A 22,586-nucleotide genomic window follows, 5' to 3' on the forward strand; every position below is an offset into this window, starting at 1 on the left:
CCACGCTGCTGTCTCAATCGCTGCAGGACACCCTGAGAAACCCAACAGTGATGCATTTCATCGACGACAGCCTGGAGGACTTTACCACCAAAGACATTCTCAACTTCTTGTACAACGGTCCAGAGGAACAGAGGGAGGCGGACATGCCCAACTTTGACTGGAGGAACATTTTTAACATCGCTGACCAGATCATACGCATGTTCAACCAGTATGGAGAGGTAAGAAACCAAAATAACTCTGTTCCCCGGGTCCCTCTTCCCCATCAGAATCATATATTTCCTCTACTGATAAAGAATAGTAATATATTTATCTGTTTCTCTTTGCCCCGCTCATTATTTGCCAAACATTGCACATTCCCAGGACTAGGTGTTGTTTGAAAGACCAGTTCTCAGTTCTGCAGACAGGTGCATCAGTCTTTCAGGTCTGCTCCCCTGAGATTGTAGTCAGACCCCTTTGAAACAGAACAGGCCACTTAGCACGGCCATAGAGACGCTCTCCCCTCCAGTAGACTGAAAGGTGTGGAGAACAAGCCTGCTGTCACCCCCCCCCTGCAATACTGCCATTGTGGAGCCAATGATAAAGTGGAGAGTAGGTGGGAGTGAGTCACCCCCCCCCCATGAGCTCAATGCTGTTTTAGTGTATGGCCCTGCATTGAAACAGGCCCCTCGCGCCTGTGAAATAAAAGAGGGCAAATCACTCTATCCATCCTTCACGCCTTCCCTCCCTCCACTCTCTTCTGATTTAAAGGGGGCAGGGGTAGCGTTTTTTTTTTTTCTTTTTCCGTAGAGAGCCCTATCAGTGCAGGCATCTCAATCTGTCCTTTGTCTCTAAGTTCAGCGTCGAGACCCTTCAGAGCCCCACAAACAAACCCAGGCGGTTTAGCCAATTAGATATAGCTGTCAGCTAGCATTGGGCCATAGGACGGTAGCTGCAGTTAGCATTAGGTCCTCTCACTCTGTCAGGGGCATGTTTCTCACACTGAAACCCCATTGGAACATATGTATCAGTGAGGGTCTTTCTTCTCAGCCTATCTCGGAGTGAACATTATTGTGTTGTGAATGTATGGCCCCGTAAAGATGAATGGGAAGTGGTCTCTGCTCTTTCTTTGAGTGCTCTCGGGGTATTGTACAGTAATGTGAATGGAGACATTAGACACGGTGTACACAGAGGTGTAGGGGGGTTAGAGAGCAGCATGTTTGTGTGTGTGTGTGTGTGTGTGTGTGTAGGGTAGGAAATAGAATAACAGCGTGCGAGCTCCAGTGTAATTGTTAGTGTGTAAGTGTTCAGTGAGTTTTAATACATGTGTGTATGTTTCTGCATGTATGAGTGCATTCATTGGATTTCCTCTATGTGTGTATGCATGCATGCATGTGTGTGTGTGTGTGTGTGTGTGTCGCTGCAGAATGAATAGAGTCGCTCAGATTTTCCCATGTCACCAGATCACTTCAGTGAAAGATGGTTCCGTTAAGAACAAATGGAAATTCACATAAATGCACACAGTCTACAAGGGCAGGTGCTGCTACCAATTCATTGTCCTGATATTCTAGTTTGAATATAAACATATTTTTTCACACCTTTATGACTTTTAAATGCATCTTGTGCATGTAACTGTAATATAAGCAGATAGTTTCTCTTCTTTTTGTTGGTGCCTTTGTTTGGTTTGTGGTTTAGTGCCGATTACTGAGCCAGTCTTTCCTTTAGTACACAGTACATTCACATAGTGTTTTACACAGACTGTGTAACATGTGAATATTAATTTAATATGTATATATACAATATTGCGGATGCTAATTGGCCTCACAACAAAAACAAGCAGCCATTTAAGAACTTTGGCAAAATAAAATAGTCTGAAATTAGTTTAGAATTCATGATTTAGTTCAGGAGATATCTGATATGATGTACAAATCAGTAAAAAAAAGACTAATAAACTGATTGAATGCCATCTGACAGTTGTCAATACTCAACGCTACAGATATATTTTGGTTGAGACTCAAATTAGGTCATCAGTTGTTTCCACAAAGAGAAAATGTCACGTAGCCTAATCCAGTACGCAACCAAATTAGACCAGGGACAGCATCATCTTTGGTCAGATCATCACACCACCTGGAGGAACCTCACAGTCCAAAGGCCATTCCTAGTCCATGAACGTACATATACATAAAGTCTAGTTGCTCCCCAACATCCAACCCACAACTCTCTTTTCCCCCCTGATCGTAGTGCATCAGCCTGGATAAGTTTGTGGCTCACACGGATGAGTCACAGATGACCCATCACGCCCTCTACCTGCTGGAGGAGAACAAGTTTTGGGCCGGCCTGGTCTTCGTAGACATGTATCCCTGGACCACGAGCATACCCCCCCATGTCAAGTACAAGATCCGCATGGACATTGATGCAGTGGAGCGCACCAACAAGATCAAAGACAGGTCAGTAGCGGCTGCGTGAGGTGATGTCTATATGTCTATATCGTATCTGTCTTTGAATTTTGAGCATGTCCACCAAAAAGTTTTTCCCTTCTGACCCCAGATTGTTTCTTTTGAGAAATTAGTTTGAGAACTTAAAATGCAAAGTAGTCATGTATTGCACAAGCAAAAAAATCAGAAAAAAAGAAAATTAATTGTGCTGTGACCACTTAGGTTTATCTCGCAACCCCTTGGGCAGATACCAGTCTCCAGTCCCTCAAGGGTCGGAGTTTCCAAACCATTGCTAGAGGCTAATTTATTACACAAAAATTAGAGTATAAATGTTTTATTAGCAAAGACTAATCATCGGTGCCTTCCAGCACATTTATTTGCAGCTGAGTGGTATGTGTACACACAGGGATTAAATAGCACCCAACCAGTAACGTGTAGACTACCAAGTCACCCTGACAACCTAACCTTCCTTCACTTTTTCATGTTATTTCTGCTTTATTAATGAGGCAATTTATATGGATTTGTCACATTCCTCAAAGGAGGAAAAGAAAAACCCACTCCAGCTGGCCTCAATGTGTTTTCTAAAGTCTCTTGGTGGTTCCGTATTAACATGATATCTGCCCTTTCATCCTCCCATGTGAGGCTCTTACATGCATTTTCCTTTCTCTTTGATCTCCCATTCATAAACAGACAGTATGTCAATAGCCCCAGGGGTGAACAAGCAGTTTTAGCTGTTTACAGGGCACCAACAGGAGGCTGTAATGGACCCACTGGGAGTTCTGCCTCTATACAATTGATAATCAGATTGTAAGAGGGCTTTGCCTTGGACTTATCCGCTTAAGTGAAAGCAGTGTACGTGTGGTGTATGTGTGGCTTTAGAGACTTCAGCTTGGGGATGTTTTATTATTACAGTGTTTTGAATGGAGGCTGTGATTGGGATTATCTCAGACAACGAAAACAAAAAAAAAAAAACAGTAGATTGTATGTTTAACCATTTGTGTGATGAATCATCTGCTTGACTCTCTGTACCCTCTCTCAGGTACTGGGATCCTGGGCCTCGAGCAGACCCCATGGAGGACCAGAGGTACATCTGGGGAGGCTTCGCCTACCTGCAGGACATGATTGAACACAGCATCATCAAGCTTCACACGGGCCTCGACTGGCCACTCGGGGTCTACATCCAGCAGATGCCATATCCGTGCTATGTGGATGACGTGTGAGTAAGCTGGTCACAGCGCATTATTCCCACAGTGGACAGTTTATCTGTATATACGGACACTTTAACATGGAGAAAATGAAATTGAATATTGACTTAATCTGTCAGTGAAGAAAAGAAACATACTTCTGGTTTGATCATATATTGAGTTGTTACATGAATGAGAATAATCTGGCCACATTTGTTGGTTGATTGTTTGGGTGAGTAGTTGAATTTGTCCGTGCATCAATGCAAACTTTTATATTTTAAAGCTTCAATATGTAGAATTTTACTTACTTCAAATTATTCTGCTTACAGAAGATTTGTTTCTGTTTGTCTATGTTTCACTGCTGCACTCACTCATTTCAGTGTTTTATGGGTCAGATCTCTTAGGGAAGTGGGGTTGGTTGCAGCATTAATTATTTATGAACATGCTGTTTTTAAAATAACCACTGGATGGCGCTGAGGTCTGAAATGTTCAAACCCGACACATTAGTTTGCTCCCGCCTCTGCTGAAATGTTCTTCTCACAATCTTCTCATCAAAAAATACCAACAATGACAATATTCCTGTGTATCTATTTTAAGAGGTCAGCAAATACAGACTTGCCATGAGAGTAATGTTTAATAATCAGTTTTGGGGGGCCATACCCTTTCTCCCCCTCCTCTCCCCATCCTGCCCTCCAGCTTCATGATCACACTGAACCGCTGCTTCCCCCTGTTCATGGTGCTGGCCTGGATCTACTCTGTGTCCATGACTGTGAAGAGCATTGTGCTGGAGAAGGAGCTGCGCCTCAAGGAGACTCTCAAAGCCATGGGGGTCGACAATGGAGTCATTTGGTACACGTGTTTCATCGACAGCTTCATCATGATGACGGCGAGCACGGCGCTGCTCACGGCCATCATCATGGTGAGAAAATGGGGAGGAGAGGAGGGAGGGGGGGAGCGTGGGATAGAGTTTTTTTTTTTTTTTTTCCAAGTTGTATTTATTGGTTTGGAGGGTTCATGTTTTGTGTGAATGTGCCCCCTTGTGGATGATTTCAAAAAGCTCAATTCCTGCAGATAAAAGCTCTGCTCATACAGACAATGGTTGCACTGGCTTTATGTTTGTGTAAGTGAAAATCGACACATATCTGTTTTTCCTCTCAGGGTGGAAAAGTGCTGAATTACAGCAACCCAGCCCTCGTCTTCTTTTTCCTGCTGACGTTTACTGTCGCCACCATCATGCAGTGTTTCCTGATGAGTGTGTTCTTCAACAAGGCCAACCTGGCAGCTGCCTGCAGCGGCATCATCTACTTCACCCTCTATCTGCCGCATATCCTCTGCTTTGCCTGGCAGGACCGCATCACCAAGAACATGAAGCTGGCTGCTGTATGTCTATTTTTTTTTGTGCAATGTATTTTTACAGAAAAATCACATACTGTTAAAGCACAATGATAGATAGAGTCTTGAGACAAAGAATAATATTTCTTTATGTGGATATTCTGACCCACTTGTCAGTGAATCACGCATCCCCCTGCTTTTTCAGAGCTTGCTGTCTCCGGTGGCGTTTGGCTTCGGGACAGAATACCTGTCGCGGTATGAGGAACAGGGTTTGGGTCTGCAATGGGACAACATCCAGACCAGCCCGCTCGAGGGAGACACCTACTCCTTCCTTACCTCCATCTTCATGATGTTGTTTGATGCTGTCCTCTATGCCACCTTGGCCTGGTATCTGGATAATGTCTTCCCAGGTTGGGCTACTGATATTTTGTATGATTTACTTTATTCAATATTTTGCCCCTTTATAGGTACTGCAAGTCTATTACACTGAGAATTATATCGAATCTCCCCTTCACAGGACAGTACGGCATTGGTCGACCATTCTACTTCCCATTCCAGCCCTCATACTGGCAAAGCCCTGCACCTACGCACAGAGAAATGGCAGCTCAAGGTTAATAGTAAAATAGTACAAAATTTCCATACGAGTCATGTAACTGCAAGTTTAAAGCGCACAACCTAACCAAGACATGGCTCTGTGATGTGTCTCCTTCAGATCCTGAGAAACCTGAACCAGACATCGTGGAGAAGGATGCCGAGAGCAGGGGCACACCAGAGACATACACCTGTAATGGTTCAGCCAGCAGGAAAACCTGCAAACACCAAAGTAAGAGGGATCAGCTGGAGAGAGAGAGGGAGCTGCAGAGACGACAAGCGGAAACTCCAAACCAGGAGGAGGAGCCTCAGGACCCCGGGACGGAGGGTGAGGACACAAATACAGAGCTGGCTCCAGCAGTAGTGGAGAGAAGGACTGACTGGAGGTTGGAAATGAACTCCTAACTGCATGTAGGGAACACGCTGAGGACATCTGGTGGACAGTCGGGGTAACACACCACACCAGGATCGGATAGGCAAGGCAGACAGAGAACAGCACCGATAAGAGACGAGGGAATACTTGAGGGAAAAAGGCCTGGCTGTGTCCATACCAATGATGATTATGTGTAACTTGCTGAGAGAATTTTCTGCTGTGTATTATACATATTTGAGAGTAAACTCAACAATATTTGTCAAACATCATAAAATCTTCAAACCTTTCTATATGGGTTGCATCATTGTATAATCTAAATTCATATTTTTTCCCAACCTATTTCATATAAGAGTTAACTTATACGAGTTAACTCACATAACTGTTTGGGTGTGTTTTCCCACGCAGGTCAGTTGTTCTTTGAGGTCGACCCAGTGGGTCTGATGATGGGGGTGCAGATTGAGGACCTGGTGAAGGTGTTCGACGGAAGCTCTCGTCCAGCTGTCAACTGTCTCAACATCAGCTTCTATGAGGGCCAGATCACATCCTTCTTGGGGCACAATGGGGCTGGAAAAACCACCACTATGTAAGCTGAAGTCCGATTTAACGAGTTAAAGATCTTGTTCGTGACAAAGAGGAGTAAAGGTTCAGTTTCAACAGATGTAAACTGAATAGAATTTAAATGAAAATGCTGTTAAAGCAAGTTAAAAAGAGTTTTCAATCATATTCCTTTTAGATTTTAGCTACTTTTCTCAGAGACACAAATTTTACAGCCTTACAGAGATTCAGATTTTACCCTCATGAGATCCCAGCACAAAGTTGGCAACCCCTGTGTTATTGTACTGGTACTGAATGTGCTTCTGCTCTGTCCAGGTCCATCCTGACTGGCCTGTACCCTCCGACATCTGGCACAGCCTACATTTATGGAAAAGACATTAGGACTGACATAGACATCATCCGCTCCTCCTTGGGGATGTGTCCTCAGCACAACATCCTCTTCAACCAGTGAGTTACATTACAGATGCTGCTCACAGGACCGCGGTCAGTTCAGCGTGACTATACACTTAATTTCAAGCTAATTACATGCACACAGTGTTTCCAGGATTTACTGCTAAAAATAGCTAAATAAAAACTATATTAACTAGAAATCTATATTAAAGATATATTATACATATATAGATATATTATATATCTATCTGTATATAGATATATACTATATAGAAACTATATTAAAGATATATTATACATATATAGATATATAGACTTAGACTTAGACTTTAGACTTAGACTTTTAGATATATAATATATAGAAACTATATTAAAGAACAAACTTCTCAGTTTTTCTTTCTCTTCACGGTTAAAGTCTTCATTCGTATGTTTCTTGTTTTGGTTCCAGTCTCACAGTGGAGGAGCACATCTTATTCTACTCACTGCTGAAGGGTCATTCTCAGGAGGAGGCAGAGAGGGAGGTCGAGGACATGCTGGTGGACCTTGGGCTGCCTCACAAAAGAGATGACGAAGCTCAGAACCTCTCAGGTGGACCGTTTGTTTCTCTGTGTTTGTGAGACAGAGCGAAGGATTTCAGTCATTCTTTCATCATTGTTTCTTGCTCTGAGCAGTTCACTCTCACACACTCTACAGGCGGCATGCAGAGGAAACTGTCCGTTGCTATGGCGTTTGTTGGAGGATCCAAGGTCGTGATCTTGGACGAACCCACCTCGGGAGTGGACCCCTATTCCAGGAGATCCATTTGGGACCTCCTACTGAAATACAGAGCTGGTAAAAGTGTCTCATTTAACCCATTAAGCTCCATATTAGCCCTCTAGGTCAACTTTTTACTCCCACCCTTTACATCCACGTTCGAAAATGCACATTTTTGCGGTCCACTTTTTCGTGCTACACTGAAGACGCTGAAGTGTGAAACTAAATCCTTTGCAGCTTTACGGCTCTCCCGAGGCACTTGAATTAAGCAGCGAACTGATCAAACGGAAAAATTCAGCAACACAGCTACAAGAAAAGCAAAATATGAAGTCACAAAATCAATAATCTGTTGGCGAAATCACTTAAAAGTTTTGACAACTTTTGTTCATCTAGAATGGCTGAAAGCTTCTCTTGATGCAGATGACGTGTCAACAAAAAAAGCTCTTTATTAAAAGGTTGACCTTTGTGCAGGCCGGACTGTGATTCTGTCCACTCATCACATGGACGAGGCCGACCTGCTGAGTGACCGCATCGCCATCATCTCCAAAGGACAACTCCACTGCTGCGGATCCCCCCTCTTCCTCAAAAACTGCTTTGGAGTCGGGTTCTATTTGACGCTTGTGCGCCGGATGAAGGATCTCAAGAAGAGGGAGGTGAGTTTTACCTCTTACACAGAATCAGCCAGACACTCGGCTGTAATGTGTGTTGTCTCCGCCATGTCTGCTTATTCCTGAAGACGGGTTTCAAACACGGAAACAAAAAAAGAGGGCACCTGCTTTTCCTCCATTGAAGTTTCAGTTTTCTGGCAGGATTTTTGAATAGTTAAAAGTGTTCTTTTCTTTGCTGTTTCCAGAATGATTGTGACTGTGCCTCCGACTGCTCCTGTTCCTGCTCCATCTGTACCGGATACAAAGATCAGTCTCAGACCCAGTTCCCGCATCACGACAGAATTCTGGATGGTAAGTCTGCCGTGTACATTTCTTTAACTGTAACTGAATACTCATGAGCTTGTACGTCTGTCTTACTGAAGAAGTACTTGAGATTTAGATGGAGATTTTCCCTACTTAGAGCTGGTTGAGGGTTAAGACTTGACTGTCTGGTTATGGTTAGATTCATGTTTAGGTTAAGTCAATGAAGGTCTAATTACAGCAGTACAAACCTGTATGTGTGTGTGTGTGTGTGTGTGTGTGGTTGTGACCTGCAGGGATGTGTATGAGTGTCAGTGTGTTCTGGTTGATATTCTCCAAGTTGTAAAACAGACACAGAAAGAAAAAACGTGATTTTCTTTTTCACATTTAGAATTTTGTGGTGATATTGACCAACGTGCCTTTATCTCCTAATTCTGCCTGAGGACACTGTACTTTAGATACAATGATTCAACCACTGATTTACTAATGCATTTTAGTGCTTGAATAATAATGTTTGTTTTTCATTTTTGCCATAATTAGCATTTTCTCTTCCTTTGTGCTTGTCTTGGTTCGCACTATTTTGGGAACACATTGCTCCCCTCGAGCTACCTCTCCATAAATGATGATGATGATTTCCGTGCTCCTTCCAGGGGATATAGACAGCATCACTAGTCTCATCCACCACCACGTCCCTGAGGCCAAGCTGATCGAAATGATCGGCCAGGAGTTGACCTACCTGCTCCCCAATAAGGGCTTCAAACATCGAGCGTATGCCAGCCTGTTTAGGGAGCTGGAGGAAACGCTTTCTGACATGGGTCTGAGCAGCTTCGGCATCTCTGATACATCACTGGAGGAGGTAGGCACATCGCCTGTCTCCGTCTCTTTACATCAACAACAAGCTGTGTGGAGTGTCAATGCTGCGTTTGTGCTTTGCGGATTCTAGTATCATCAGCAAGATAAAGCACCCATAGTCAAGTGAAAGAATAGTATTAATTTGTTAGAAATAAATAAATAAAATGTTCATAATAACTTGTCATAGCTGGGCACAGTTTGGTCTTAACAAGTGAAAGAGTCTGCTTTAAGTAAATACGATTATTTCAGCTTGTTTCCAGTACAGATTTGTTTGTTAAGAATTTCCATGTCTGCGCTGAACTGCAGAGTCCTGGTTTGCATCTGGCTGAAGACCTTTGTTGCATCTCTCTCCTCCTTATTTGTTGTCACCCCTCTACTATCACTGTCAAGTCATAAAATGCTAAATAAATGAATACATACGTAAATGAATAAATGTCCTATAAATTACTGTCACTATCTTGAAACCATACATAATAGGATAAATAAAACGTTTTAATTACATAAAGTATTTGAAAAAAAATGCTTTGCTTTGGAAACATGTTGAAAGAAAATAAGACTTTTTGTTGCCTCAACAATAAAACTTTAATAATAAAGTGAAATAAGAGCACACTGTACATGACAGGAGCGTATTTCATGCAATTTTTAATACAACGTAATGTGTGAAAAGTTTTGTAAGTTTAAGGAAGTTCTTTTTTTTCCCTTTTCAGATCTTCATAAAGGTCACCGCAGATGGAGAAGCAGCAAATAACGCCACCTCTCCCGGTAAGTAATGAATGATGATGATATTCTACATGACATTTTCCTGGGATTGAATTTCTGACCCGTTGCTCTGTATCTCTAACGTGTTGTTAATCCATTTGCCCCACACTTGTTTTTATTATGTTGTTTTTGGTGTGGATCCCCTAACTCACTTCCATAATACTAACATTAGCTTCTTATCTAGACTATCCATGTGGTGTGGTGCATCGGTTTTAACCCTCTAGCTTCTGTGTGTGTGTGTGTGTGTGTGTGTGTGTGTGTTTTGTGTCTCACCTGTGTACTCCCACCTCTAGAACAGTGGATGTTACAGCGGAGACAAAACAGCACCAAAGTTGATGATGAAGGTTAGAGACTTGAGAGCCGACAAAATTCAAGCTTTTTTTTAAAAATTTAATCTTGTGTCAAAGCTTGTTATTTAAATTTTAAGTTACTTTTTTGACGAGTTATGTGGAGTTTATCACATATGGACAAATTGAATATCATCCTTCAAAGTATCATCATGAAACTTAAAATACTTTTAATACTGTGGCTGATTTAATGGCAGTAATTATGGCCTCAAACATCTGGAACGCTGCGCACTTGAAGTGCTCGTAAAGTTGAAACAAAGTGTTGATTATGTGACTATTCTTAGCTTTTTCTGCATGCTTGCTCCTCTCTAGCACAGCACTGCTTTAAATTAAACTCATACATTTACTCACATTCACCTGCATAGAAAAAATCAGATCATTTTAATGGTGCTTTGCTCAGTGGACTCTCTCAGTAGGACTGCTGATCCCAAGCCTGCTACTCCAACTTGCTGCCACTGCTTCTGCAGCTTCGTCCTGTGCAGATGTTTTACGCACAACACTGACTTCATGTTTTCTTGATGATTCGCAGAACAAAATGGTGTGATGCAGGCAAACGGCATTACCCACGGTGCATCAGACAGCAATGCAGGAAGGGGCTCCAGGCAGGTGAAAGGGATCACTCTGACCCTGAAGCAGTTCCATGCGCTGCTCATGAAGAGGTTCCACCACGCAATAAGAAGCAAGAAAGACTTCATGGCACAGGTACGGGCGGATCGATGGCTTCTACATTAAGCGTTGACAGCTATATGACGTATGGACTGAATCTGAATCTGGAAGTCCGATGAGGAAAAACCTTGGCAACGATAACAATTGTTTGACAAAAGCTTTTATTGATATCAATCCTATTATTAAATCTAGTAGAGAGCATAACGCATGAGTAAACATCTGTGTATTTTGCTGGTTTAAACTGTTTATGCATTGTTTATGTACCAGAGTTGTAACTTACTGTTCATTATTGGTATTTTTGGGAATTTCAGATCGTCCTTCCTGCTAGTTTTGTCCTAGTAGCTCTGATCTTCACCATGATCGTCCCTCCGTTCGGAGAGTATCCAAGTCTGACTCTGACCCCCTGGATGTACGGACAACAGTTCACCTTCTTCAGGTCAGATCTCATGTCAAACACTGTGAAATGGCAATTCTACAAGACAAGTTGTGAATGACATAAATTCTGAGGTACCTGACAGATCGGCGGTGATCATACTGCTTGTATTTCTCAGTGGCTTCGACTTCATCTTCTTCTTTACACTTTCTTCATCCCTGATTAGTAATGAGCAACCGTTTGACCCCAAAATGAAACGCTTCGTACAGCGTTTGCTGCACAGACCGGGCCTGGGGACACGCTGCATGGAAGGAGAACCACTAGGGTGAGTGTCAGGAATATCAACAGGACAGGTACACGAGTACATCTCATTTCCAGAACTCAAAAGGAGAAATCCAGCAACATGAATAACTAAAACCAAGAATCTCTGTGTAAAAATAGAAATGATACAGTTGCTTGAACAGCCAGTATGCTCTCACATTGCCATTAAAGCATCATATAACTGCCTTCAGATTTATCTAAAACAAGACCCACGGACCAAGTCTGTGATATCAGTAATATAAATCCCATCCTCAAGATTTTTTCTGCAACAACATGTCCTCAGTCAGCATCAGGATGCACAAAGTAGAAAAACAAGAGCAAGAATTACCAATGAGGAGACACACCAAGAATTTACTTGTAACAAGAGCATAGAAACACACATTAAATGCCTCACTTTCAGTGAAAGAAGGCAGAAAAAAGATATGGAATAAATGATGTAGTAGCTAATTAGTCTAGAACATGATAAATATATGATAAATATATGTATTGCATCTCCATGCTGATTAATTTGACCTTTGTGCATTTCTTCACTTATCTCCCCTCAGAATGTCCTGTAGTAACAGCACATCAGAGTGGGTGAATCCTGATGTCTCTCCTGTCGTCAGCAACATCTTACAAAGTCCAGAGTGGAACCAGAGAAACCCGTCTCCTTCCTGCCAGTGCAGCACCGGTAAGAAGCTTACCATGATGCCCATCTGTCCTCTTGGAGCAGGAGGCCTGCCTCCTCCCCAACGCGTCGAGGCCACGGGAGACACGATGCTGGACCTGACGGACAGGAACATCTCTGACTACCTGGTTAAAACCTACCCCGACCTCATCAGGAGCAGGTAGCTTTAAAAAAAAAGAGGTTTATGGTGATAGAAAGAAAATCTAAACTCGACGATGATGCTGCAAAGAAATGCATAGAATAAAAAAAAAGAATATTAAAGCTTTGTTAAAAATGCCATACAAGCTATGATTGCTCTATAAATCACGATGTTCAACCACTTTTAATACATTTAAACAACTTCCTCTCAGGTTGATTAAATGTTGAATTTCATTTCACAGTTTGAAGAGCAAATACTGGGTGAATGAACAAAGGTAATAATTTGCTCCAATAATAAGTCTTTTTCTATCAGCTTTCATGTCCCTCTTGGAAAGCTGATGTGGGAAACTGACGGTAAATATTATCCGCCCTCAGATACGGAGGTCTGTCAGTAGGAGGACAGCTTCCCATCCTGGACGTCAAGCCGTCAGACATCCAGAGTGTTTTCCGTCAACTGGGGCGAATGCTCAACATCACAGCGGTACTGACAATGTTCTGTTTAGTTTTTTTCGTTCATGTGATCATCGGGTAAAATCCATCAAGTCAGTTTATAACGAGAATTTTCTTTCACAGGGTCACTATTCTGAGCTTGCACTGAAGGATATGGGTCCATTCTTAAGATACATGGAAAGTGAATATAATGTAAAGGTAGGTGTCGGTTGGATCCAGGAGAAATAGGAAATCAGCAAGTGGCAGAAATTATGTGCAAACAATCATTGTCGCTGATCTGATGTCTGCTGCTGGTGCTTTCCTTTTATATCGCTTTGCTTTGAAGTCTGCTCTTATCACGTGGACATTTACTGATGGCTCCATGAGCTTGCTTTAATAGCTTTGCTTTTTACTTAATGTAATTAAGTTTTTGTATAATGGAGCTCAGCTTGCACGTCCGCACTGCAAATATAAAGTCAGAGGGTTCTGACATGTGTTCAATTAACTGTGCTCTCCTCTCTCAGGTATGGTATAATAACAAAGGCTGGCACGCCATGGTGGCCTTCATGAATGTGGCCAATAACGCCATTCTGCGGGCCTTCCTACCACCGTCCGCCAAACCTGTCGAGTTCGGCATTACCGCCATCAACCACCCTCTTAACCTCACCAAAGAGCAGCTGTCTGAAGTCACAGTGTGAGTGTTACCTTTGTGTTTATTTATCTCTTTTAAAATGCACATTGAAAAAATAGGATTCTTGTAAAAGATTCGTAAATACAAACACACATTTACGTACAAATACGTGTATACTCGGTTATATATGAATTAAAATAAAATATGTAAAAAGAAATATTCTGGAATTTTATAACAAGATTGATAATATCAATAATATCGAGGGTTAGGGAGGTTATCAATAATAATAATAATAACAATCATTTTACAATAAGTTTTCTATGAGTTGCAAATACTGTACATAATAAATTACATTATTTAAATGAATTTATTTTCCCAGAGCAGAATGTAAAGCCCAGACTTCATCTGCTTCCTCCTCCAGGTTGACCACTTCAGTAGACGCTGTGGTGGCGATTTGTGTCATTTTCGCCATGTCCTTCATCCCTGCCAGCTTCGTCCTCTATCTCATCCAGGAGCGTGCGACCAAGGCCAAGCACCTGCAGTTTGTCAGTGGGGTCAGCCCTTTAGTGTACTGGGTGGCCAATTTCTTCTGGGACATGGTAAATCAAATGGGGTTGTAGTCAATACTGTTTACAGTGAGCATCATCCTAATGTTGAAAGTGATCAAAGATCTCCATTTCTTACTTTCAAGCCATAAAAGCTTCATATTTGTGGATAGAAACTCAACTTCACACATGGAGTTTTGTGGATTGTTTCTTTAAGTGAATGTGTATCATACATTATTGTTTAATAGTTGATTTTTCTATGCATTATCTCATGTGAATACTTAATTTCTCCTCTAGATAAACTACTCTGTCAGCACTGCGATGGTGGTTGGCATTTTCATGGCTTTTGATAAAAAGTGTTACACATCAACATCCAACCTGCCAGCACTAATAGCACTGCTTCTACTATATGGGTAAGTCTTTGCTTAGATGAATTTGATCCAGCTTTTTTTTCACTGAAAACAATAAAATACAAAGATGGTAAATGACTAAAATAGTCAATTATGAACAGTCAATCTTTAAAATTAATAATAGACTAAATATATTTCAGAGGACATGGGGCCCCTTCATGGATGAAATATTACACAGAATAGAATAGGCTGAACGGATGGTAATGTGTGTTACTCTCATGATGATGTATTGGACTTGTATCTTGGCAACATAAAGGATGGTTATTATATAGTGATGTGTGACTCCTACACTGCTGTCAATGTTTTATTGTCTTAGCCTATGTCTCTTATATTCTTCTCTTGGAAAGATGAATTATATAATTATTTACTGTGTTTATTTAACACAACAGATTCAATTTTGCCTTTTTCTGGTTTTGTCTACTTGCGTAACCCTTTTTTTAAAATTATTATTTTATATGTATATATTTGTGTGTGTATGTATGTGTATATATATATATATTATATTTGTTTCATGGTTCTCAGACTGTTTAAGTTCTGTTGTGGAAAAAATGGAAAAACTAATAAAAAGTGAGTTACAAAAAAGATGGTATGAAAAGGGATCACAGATTGTGCAGGCGAGCTCCCAAAGGTCCTTATGAAAATATCTCACCTCAATTCATAACACAATTCATAGAGAAAGATTAAAATGCACAGACGGCATGAAAGGGAGAGGAAAAACAAATCAGAAAATGATTGATCACTAGAATTGTTTTTGAGGTATTTTTCTTTTCTTGTAGGTGGTCAGTGACGCCCATGATGTATCCCATGTCCTACTTATTCAGCATCCCAAGCACTGCGTATGTGTCCCTGTCCTGCATCAACCTGTTCATAGGCATCAACAGCAGCGCCGCCACCTTCATCCTGGAGCTTTTTGAAAACAACCGGGTAAGCACATGTAGATATGAAATACTGCACGGAAAAACTCCAGGTTGAGATAATTGATTTCTGTTTATTCTAATCAGTCACAAGTTTCTCATCTTTCACCGCAAAGATGCAGATATTTGAACTGATGCTCACATTAAATCTTCTAATTTGATGATTCAACTTTATTTCAAGAGTTTCAAACGTTTTCATAAAACAACCCATACATGTCGAAGAGGTATAAATTGAGTATATCAATTGATAAACGTGCAAATTAAAGCAGCATTAAGTTCTTAAGCATTAAGTAAGGGGCAGCAGAACAAGCTGTAAACGCAAGATTGAAATATTAACACCTAATTAAATTAATGTAGGGAATTGATGATACAGCCTTAAAGCCAAAACATGGAGCTGAAAGATGTTAAAATGCTCCTTAGAGCTGAAGGGAACTGCGGAATCGGGTGGTAATTATCTGTTGGTTTGTCACTACAACAACAACATTCACATTAGTCATTAGCTTTTAAGGGCCACAAATCTTTTAGATTTTCCTTTGTGAGGAACCAGAAACACGTCTCATCTCCAAATAAATGCCAATGTTGCTGCCTGTGTGCTATTTGTGTAAAAGCAAATGGAACGCAATCACATTATGGTTCCATCTTGTTATGCTGCCCCCATGTGACCAAAAACTCAATCAACGCAGCATGGAGCTCATTAATTACCTGGAAGTTGATGACTCATAGAATCCAAATCTAGCATTCAGTTGTTGTCGGTGCTGTCTGAGGTGTTTAGTGCCTCTTTAGAGAGGTTTGGAGAGACGAGTCCGGTGTGAAAACAGCAGGTGTCACTAATAGTATTAACAAGGCTCTGTGTGTCCCACTAAGCTGTGAGAGTATGACAGTGAGCCAGCGTGGACACCACCAGGACGTGTCTGTCGAATGAGGACGACTGCCACTCGTGTCTTTTTAGGGAAAAGAGTAAGAGAAGTAGGAGGAAACAGATGTAGGTGGAAAAGTCAACATATGCTGCTGTCATGGTAACTGCCACGTCAAAAAAATGCTTCTTTTCTCCATCGCACATCTGTACTCTCTTCCCGACTCTCAGGGGTGAAACTCACAACAGATGCACCATGAGAAAACCACATGAGATGACATGACCCATGTTTGCATTATATGGATGTTTCCAAGAGTCTAAATTTAGACCGTCTTCGTCATCGACAGTAAATCGCAACTTTATGCGCTCCTACGAGTATTTATGAAAAACTAAGCAGGGTTTGTCTTGATTTTTATCACAAACAAACAATGGTGTTTCATCTTGTCAGACTGACCAAAAATCATTGTCTCATGGCGTCCGACGGGGCAACTAGTCTGACCGACAGGGGCAGTAAAAAGAGAAGGGGGCAGTTCTCTGTTCTGCTGTGCTCCATGTTTCTTGTAAACCCAGCATCACGAGGGTGACAATCTAAGATGGTCATGCAAACTTTATTTCACCAATTTCATTTATAGTAACAATTTAAATGTGATGATGAAGGCTCAGAGAGTCTTTTTCTTTTTGTTTAGGTAAAGTCCTTGAAAATGTGCTTGACTTTTAGTCTTGAAAAGCTATACAAACCCCGACTAAGAATCATTTTGTTCTTGCGTGGCACCAAAGTAAGTGCACCAAGGGAAACAAAAGTTTCTGTATTTGGCGTTGGTGTAATAATGGCAGAGATTTATCCACGTACGCAAAGCTGATCAGTGACTACTGGGCTAACTCTGTTAAAAGAAAGGTTAAGTTCAAACACAAGTCTCAAAGTCTCAATGATGATATTTGTGTATCTCACATACTTTATACTGAGGTGTTCTATCAGTCCTGTGCTCAAATGAAATGTGAATTAACTGTGTGTGCTTGTGTGTGTTGCCAGTCTTTGCTGATGTTCAATGAATGGCTAAAGAAATGCCTGCTGGTGCTCCCTCACTTCTGCCTGGGGCGAGGACTGATAGACATGGCCATGAACCAGGCTGTTACAGATGTTTATGCCAGATTTGGTAAGGACAGTATAATTACGGGCCATTTTCACTGATAAATGATTTTCCATCAATATTTCATGCTACGTGGCACAATTTACTAGAATATTTCATAGTCGTGACCAGCTACTCCTTCAGTCATGTCATGCTTGTGAATGATAAAACATAGATCTTCAAGAAGAAACACTGACTTTGTGCTGATTGAACAAAGGGTTCATTTTCAGTACAGACCTTCATCTCTGTTTTCAGGTGAAGAGCACAAACGGGACCCTTTCCAGTGGGACTTTGTGGGGAAAAATGTTGTTTTCATGGCAGTGGAAGGCTTTGTCTACTTTATTCTCAATCTTCTGATACAGTACCGGTTCTTCTTGGACCACTGGTAAGGGACCGGCATGTTTCACATAGACACCATCTCAGCCTCATGTCACACAGACACCTCGACATTTCCATGGAAACATAGCCATGAAAATTCTGTCAAACAGGGTCAGAGTTCATATCCGCATATTACCGGATAAAGTGCAGCTCTGTTGTCCTAAACGCTTCTCCAAAGATGATTTTCCTGCACCCTTCAGGTTATCAGACTACAAGCGGACTTCAGCACCTGATGAGGATGACGACGTGGCAGCAGAGAGGCAGAGAATTTGTGATGGAGGAAGCAAGACAGACATCCTACAGATCAGAGACCTCTCTAAGGTGGGACTTTATTAAGATCTCTCAATTTCATATCATACTTTAGACTGTAATATGTATTGTATGTGCTGTAATATTAGCTCAATTAGCTCTTTCATCCATATTCATGTAAGAATAAAGTGGAAGCGGAAAGAAATGTAAAAGGAGAAGGAATACATTTCGAGTATTTACTGTATATCCACAAAACCTCAGTGGGATAGGTGCTGAATACTAAAAACAGCATAATTTAAATATAAGGATGTGAGGGTGTGAGCGTACCCTCGCATTGAAATGACTCCTTTTAATTTTATCAGCAACTTTTCAACCAACTACAGGTTCTCTTCAGGCAATTTCTTAAAAGGAAATGGAAAAAAATACAGAGTAAAAGACATAACATGGGTACAGCAATACACAACAAAGAATAAAATAACGTTGTGGTACTGTCTGTGTTCTTGGATAAACAATAATAGTAATATCACTGTGGTTTTGCTTTTTTAGAAAATAAAATATTATTGTGAATCTTATTGTGGTAAATCAACAATTGTTAGTAATACTCATACAATCCCCAACAGCAGTCAAAGAGGAAGATAAGGACAACAAATGTACAATATGTAGAAATAAAACATGTAAAACAAATAATTACATACGAAAGAAAATATTGCAGGCAGATTAATGCTCTGTTGTTTATCATATTGCTTGTTTACCTCAAGTTTTAAAAAGTTCTACACAAGTGGAGTCATTATTGGACTTATTATTGTTTCCCTGCCTCTTCTGCACAGACGTATGTGGGCAGGAAGAGGGCAGCTGTGGACCGGATTTGTGTTGGTGTCCCTGCAGGAGAGGTAAAGTTCATTTACGTTGAGAGCTACTGCTGTCTTTCTTTTTTTTTGTTTATATTACTCAAGTTTTCTCTTTTTCCTGTTTGCTCCAGTAAACCTATGTGCTGATATAGTTGGTAGAGAGGCAGATAATATGCAAAGGTTATCATTTACTATCAGCAGCTGCTATAACGAAGTGTATTTCCTGTATATGTGGTCTGCTTTTGGCTGGGTGTCTTCATAAACACACGCATGTACAAGGCAATTTCTTGTCATGTTATGAGACCAAATTGACTATTAGTCTCAAAAAAATATAATACCTCTGTACCAATGACTGCATGTCAGCAGAGTCGTCCTGTTTAGAGCCTTATTGTCTTTTGTCCTGTTAGTGCTTCGGCCTCCTGGGAGTTAATGGAGCTGGAAAGACGACGACCTTCAAGATGCTGACTGGTGACACTGATGTCAGCGCCGGGGAAGCTACTGTTGCCGGTTATAGGTACATAAAGAGCAGTCAAAAATGCCCCCCAGTCAATAGAACACAAGCTCTGTTCAGGGCTGGATCAGATGCTATTTGGTTTATCCTGCATGCAGTTCCAGATGGGAGACGACCAGAAACAGTCCAATGAATTAGAAAGTTTAAACACGGGAAGGTCAGTCTGGCATAATTCTATTTGATGACGCTATCTGACTAGAAAAACAACCCATGTGGTATAGGAGAAAAAGATAGGAACGAGATCTCTCAAATTAATGTTTGTTTTGGAGCTTTTGTGAAGTGATTCTGATTTTCTCTAATATTCTATCTGTTAAAAAATCAAATATTCCTTCAACTATTTAAACATCATCCTCTCACAGCACTTGTCAGGGTGAATAAGCCCCTAAAACTGCATTTGCCCTACTGATGGCCACTAAAACTCAATTAAAGTTTGGCATGAATGAATAGATTAAAAGGATAACTGCAGTGTTTTCAAATCTGAGCCCTATTTTGTAATATATTGGGTTCAAAATGACTGGTAGGTAAAAAAAAACCTTGTGGAGTTGGTCCAGTAGAGCGCCAGCAGCCGAGGACAGACGTCAAACAGGCAGCAATGTAATCCTTCAGGGCCATTGTGCCTGATCAAAGTATGGAAAGAGACAGACCTGTAAGATCCTTTTTGTTTCACCAGAAACAGCTATTTTGTCGCAGTGTTCAAACCCACCAGACTCCATCAAGAAAATAGTCATTTCACCTCGCAGAACAAGGGGTTGGCTGTCTACTGATCTGTTGTATGTAACATAAATATTGTGGCAGATCTGAATTAACCCCATTAAAACAACAAAATCACACAAACTAACTGATCGGGGCAGTGGCAGACCAGCAACCCCCGTGTAAAAAGATTTTTGTCACTAGAGACTGGGGGCTTTGAACCGAGTGATATAACAGCTATTTCAAACAAAAAGGCTCTTACAGGGGTTTTTTTTTCTGTAGGGATCCTTTCTGAATGTTGTCAGACATTTTAGATGACATTTTGAGCCTGTCAGTGGCAAAACAAGCACTTTTAGTGCTGTATCTTCATCTGGAGCAGTTGTGCTGAAGGATTACATAACAGCTATTGTAACTTGTTTGCTGGTGGAGGTGATCTACTGGACCAATTCCAAAAGTTTCTGTAGCTCCCAGTCATTTTGAACCAAAAATATGTGAAAAATAAAAATAAAAATAGGGCCAGGGTTTGAAAATACCAGAGTTATCATTTGAACTGAATTTTAAATGCTATTTTGCACAGTTTTTGTATTGTTTTTGTATTGTTTTGACATGCTTTTGCTTGAGGAAATGAGTTTCATCTCAGGTCTGGGTGACAGACTTTAACAGAATAGTTTACTGTTTTGTTTTCTTGTCGTGTTATTTGCTCTATTGGCTCACTGCAATGAGTTGCACCTTTTGTCGTGTTTTGCAGCATCCTGACAGAGATTCTGGACGTGCACCAGAACATGGGCTACTGCCCTCAGTTTGATGCCATCGATGAGCTCCTGACAGGCAGGGAACATTTGTACCTCTACGCTCGTCTCAGAGGGGTACCTGAGTCCGAGATCCCCAGAGTGAGTAGGACTTCAGCTTTGCATCTTCAATGATGTTTCATTCAAATTTCAAGTCAAGTCAGATTTTATTTTTAAAACCTAAAATCACAAATCACAATTTGTTTCAGGGGGCTTTACAGTCCATTTAACATACAACACCCTCTGTCCTTAGACCCAGGATTCATGGAAAAGGAAAAATTAAACTAAACTGCTGCATAGAGAGCTTTGTTTTGTGCATTGCCTTTTTACTGTTGCTCAATGTTCGCTAACGTCTGTTTTGTCCTTTAAATGTTTCTGTTACATCGTCATGAAGGGCTCACTTAACTGCAGAAATTGCTCATCCTAAAAATGTGTAAACACTACGTCACCTCTGGATGGCTGTGCACATCCAATGCATGTTTCCACCTCTCCCTGTAGGTGGCAGAATGGGGCATCCAGAAGTTGGGTCTGACAGAGTACGCCGGCTACTGTGCAGGGACCTACAGTGGAGGCAACAAGCGCAAACTCTCCACAGCCATCGCCATGATTGGTTGCCCAGCACTGGTGCTGCTGGTGAGTTAGCCAATGACGAGGAGCTCATGAGCCCATTGTTTGGGGTTTTGGGTTTAATGCAGGGATTTATCAATGAAATGGTCTATGGATCCAGATGGGAAGCCATATGGGTTCAGTCAAGCCTGGCGTTGAACGTTTTATACATTGGCAGGCAACTGTGCAGTTCAATTCAAATTGGCATGAATCTGAGATCTTTGCCATATGCTGATAGAGATAAGGATTTGGTCTCTGTTCGTATGGAATTATGTGCTCAGAGAGTCAAGTTTGTTGTTTGCTTGTGGCTGTGTGTGTTTAGGATGAACCAACGACAGGGATGGACCCCCACTCCCGACGCTTCCTGTGGAACGCCATCATGAGTGTCATTCAGGACGGCAGGGCTGTGGTGCTGACATCACACAGGTTCGACATCTAATAATGAAATGAATCCAGTGCACACATGTGCTGCAGCAGCTGATCAAACACAATAAACTCTTCTGCCAACAACTGTTGATGAAATCATGCCTAGATTGGCACCTGCTTAATTTTACTATAGAGACCTGTGAAATTAGGATGAATTGCTTGTAGATGTGAAATATGTGCAGTAGAAATAAAGATGGATGATTGTTTTCCACTAGCATGGAGGAGTGTGAGGCCCTCTGCACTCGACTGGCCATCATGGTCAATGGGACCTTCAAGTGTCTGGGTACCATCCAGCATCTAAAATACAAGTAAGAGTTTTTTTGTATTTTAGCAGGGTTGTACAGTGTTTGGGTAGAATTTAAACATCATGACTCCCAGCCTTTGAAACAGGATAAATAAAGGCTTCTCAGCATTATGGCACGGAAAATATACAAGCATAAAAGTCTTTTGGGTATACAAACACATCTGAAATGTTATTGGTCTGAAATTTTGCTCCACCACCACAAATATTAGCACTTCTTACATAGCACCAAGTTGTTGGTATTGATATAAAGTATAATA

The 22,586-nt window shown here is 41.2% G+C and overlaps 1 protein-coding gene across 1 annotated transcript in view; it reads left to right on the forward strand.

Annotated features, from left to right (window-relative positions):
- The window catches only part of LOC139214812 (retinal-specific phospholipid-transporting ATPase ABCA4-like), a 34,060-nt gene that overhangs the window by 10,168 nt on the left and 1,306 nt on the right, over positions 1–22,586 (forward strand). Inside the window, exons 11-47 of the mRNA XM_070845738.1 lie at positions 27–218; positions 2,218–2,423; positions 3,451–3,627; positions 4,292–4,514; positions 4,754–4,975; positions 5,133–5,337; positions 5,445–5,537; positions 5,640–5,846; positions 6,297–6,474; positions 6,762–6,893; positions 7,285–7,424; positions 7,530–7,667; positions 8,061–8,242; positions 8,443–8,548; positions 9,148–9,353; positions 10,057–10,111; positions 10,402–10,452; positions 10,985–11,157; positions 11,433–11,557; positions 11,721–11,819; positions 12,361–12,642; positions 12,863–12,895; positions 12,996–13,101; positions 13,194–13,268; positions 13,574–13,743; positions 14,102–14,279; positions 14,523–14,638; positions 15,412–15,559; positions 17,433–17,556; positions 17,785–17,914; positions 18,108–18,228; positions 18,984–19,046; positions 19,412–19,518; positions 20,954–21,095; positions 21,492–21,626; positions 21,922–22,025; positions 22,241–22,333. Coding sequence (XP_070701839.1) covers positions 27–218; positions 2,218–2,423; positions 3,451–3,627; positions 4,292–4,514; positions 4,754–4,975; positions 5,133–5,337; positions 5,445–5,537; positions 5,640–5,846; positions 6,297–6,474; positions 6,762–6,893; positions 7,285–7,424; positions 7,530–7,667; positions 8,061–8,242; positions 8,443–8,548; positions 9,148–9,353; positions 10,057–10,111; positions 10,402–10,452; positions 10,985–11,157; positions 11,433–11,557; positions 11,721–11,819; positions 12,361–12,642; positions 12,863–12,895; positions 12,996–13,101; positions 13,194–13,268; positions 13,574–13,743; positions 14,102–14,279; positions 14,523–14,638; positions 15,412–15,559; positions 17,433–17,556; positions 17,785–17,914; positions 18,108–18,228; positions 18,984–19,046; positions 19,412–19,518; positions 20,954–21,095; positions 21,492–21,626; positions 21,922–22,025; positions 22,241–22,333 — 5,237 coding nt within the window. The remainder of the gene's footprint in view (positions 1–26; positions 219–2,217; positions 2,424–3,450; positions 3,628–4,291; positions 4,515–4,753; positions 4,976–5,132; positions 5,338–5,444; positions 5,538–5,639; positions 5,847–6,296; positions 6,475–6,761; positions 6,894–7,284; positions 7,425–7,529; positions 7,668–8,060; positions 8,243–8,442; positions 8,549–9,147; positions 9,354–10,056; positions 10,112–10,401; positions 10,453–10,984; positions 11,158–11,432; positions 11,558–11,720; positions 11,820–12,360; positions 12,643–12,862; positions 12,896–12,995; positions 13,102–13,193; positions 13,269–13,573; positions 13,744–14,101; positions 14,280–14,522; positions 14,639–15,411; positions 15,560–17,432; positions 17,557–17,784; positions 17,915–18,107; positions 18,229–18,983; positions 19,047–19,411; positions 19,519–20,953; positions 21,096–21,491; positions 21,627–21,921; positions 22,026–22,240; positions 22,334–22,586) is intronic.

Source organism: Pempheris klunzingeri, chromosome 15 (genome assembly GCF_042242105.1).
Source record: "Pempheris klunzingeri isolate RE-2024b chromosome 15, fPemKlu1.hap1, whole genome shotgun sequence".
NCBI classification, from domain to species: Eukaryota; Metazoa; Chordata; class Actinopteri; order Acropomatiformes; family Pempheridae; genus Pempheris; species Pempheris klunzingeri.